Source organism: Eimeria mitis, genomic scaffold, assembly GCF_000499745.2.
Source record: "Eimeria mitis Houghton genomic scaffold, Emh_scaff186, whole genome shotgun sequence".
NCBI lineage: Eukaryota > Apicomplexa > Conoidasida > Eucoccidiorida > Eimeriidae > Eimeria > Eimeria mitis.
The window spans coordinates 25,363-26,416 of NW_013570182.1; the positions used below are offsets into that span (position 1 = coordinate 25,363).

Sequence of the window (1,054 nt, forward strand, 5' to 3'; positions counted from 1 at the left end):
CGAACGTTGCCACTATCCGCTTACAGAACGAGCTTAGCCGTGTCTCACCTGTGTCGGCAATCGTGAGACGCAGAGGAGAGCTGTGCCTATGCAACGAAACGCAGGGGAGTGTGGAGTGCTACGGCGGGGGCCTTTGGCACACGTGGTTCGATAGGGGACTTGGCATGGCTGGGAAGGTTGCTCTTCGCGTTGGTAAGGACTATCCTGCCGTGCTGTTGAACGCGCGTATAAAGTACTACTCTGAACCGAAAATGTCGTAAGTTGCCGCATGTAAGCTAACACCTGTATCGAGGTTCTACTTTGGGTGGCGTTGCAGGGGATAAAGTGGAGGAGAGGCTGTTGCGCATCTCAAAGCCTCTGTTTTACGTGCCGAACCTCGCTATACACTTGAAAACAGCCGAGGAAATTGGGGCCTTCAAAATCAACAAAGTGAGCACTAGGGTCCACTCCATGGCAATTCTTCTTATCTCGCTTTGTCTTTGTGAATCGCTCCACGGCTCTTCAGCAAAAATTGGTCTGCTGTGTATTAAAAAGCCTAGACGTTCACCGCCTCAGTAGAACAGATCAGTTCCTGGCAGTACCAAATATACTGTCAGGCTCAGGTCTTACGACGGAAGCCTTTGCAATTTTTAGGCGTGGGGTGGAGAAGAGTGCCTCAGAACAGAGGAGCATGACAAGCCTGTGTTCGCAATACAAAATCCCCTTTTAATTTGACGGGTGGCACGCTCTCTGCTTCTTTTGGTTGCACAGTGCCCAAGATACATACATGAAACCAGATACCGTAAAGTCGTTCATTTCCGCAGGAGCAACACCTACAACCAATATTGTGTTCCGCCATAGCCGAGCAGCTGAGCCAGGGCAACGAGGACGAAAAGCAAGAGACTAAGGATGCGGCCCAACGCTTGCCACCGGCGCTAGAACGTCTAGTCAGGCAGTGAGAGCAACTTTCGGTCTCTTTGGTGCAATCGGGCGAACAGTTTTTATTTGGATGCGCGAACTTCCTGGTTCAGCTCAGGGGTGTTCAGGCTGTGAAGCTGTTGATGGCATAAGAGTG

The 1,054-nt window shown here is 51.0% G+C and overlaps 1 protein-coding gene across 1 annotated transcript in view; it reads left to right on the forward strand.

Moving 5' to 3' along the window:
- EMH_0002480 (aspartyl aminopeptidase, putative) overlaps nt 1-1,054 on the forward strand; it is a gene marked incomplete at both ends in the record, with an annotated part of 3,146 nt that overhangs the window by 997 nt on the left and 1,095 nt on the right. The window contains 3 exons of the mRNA XM_013495993.1: nt 27-192; nt 317-429; nt 804-934. Coding sequence (XP_013351447.1) covers nt 27-192; nt 317-429; nt 804-934 — 410 coding nt within the window. The remainder of the gene's footprint in view (nt 1-26; nt 193-316; nt 430-803; nt 935-1,054) is intronic.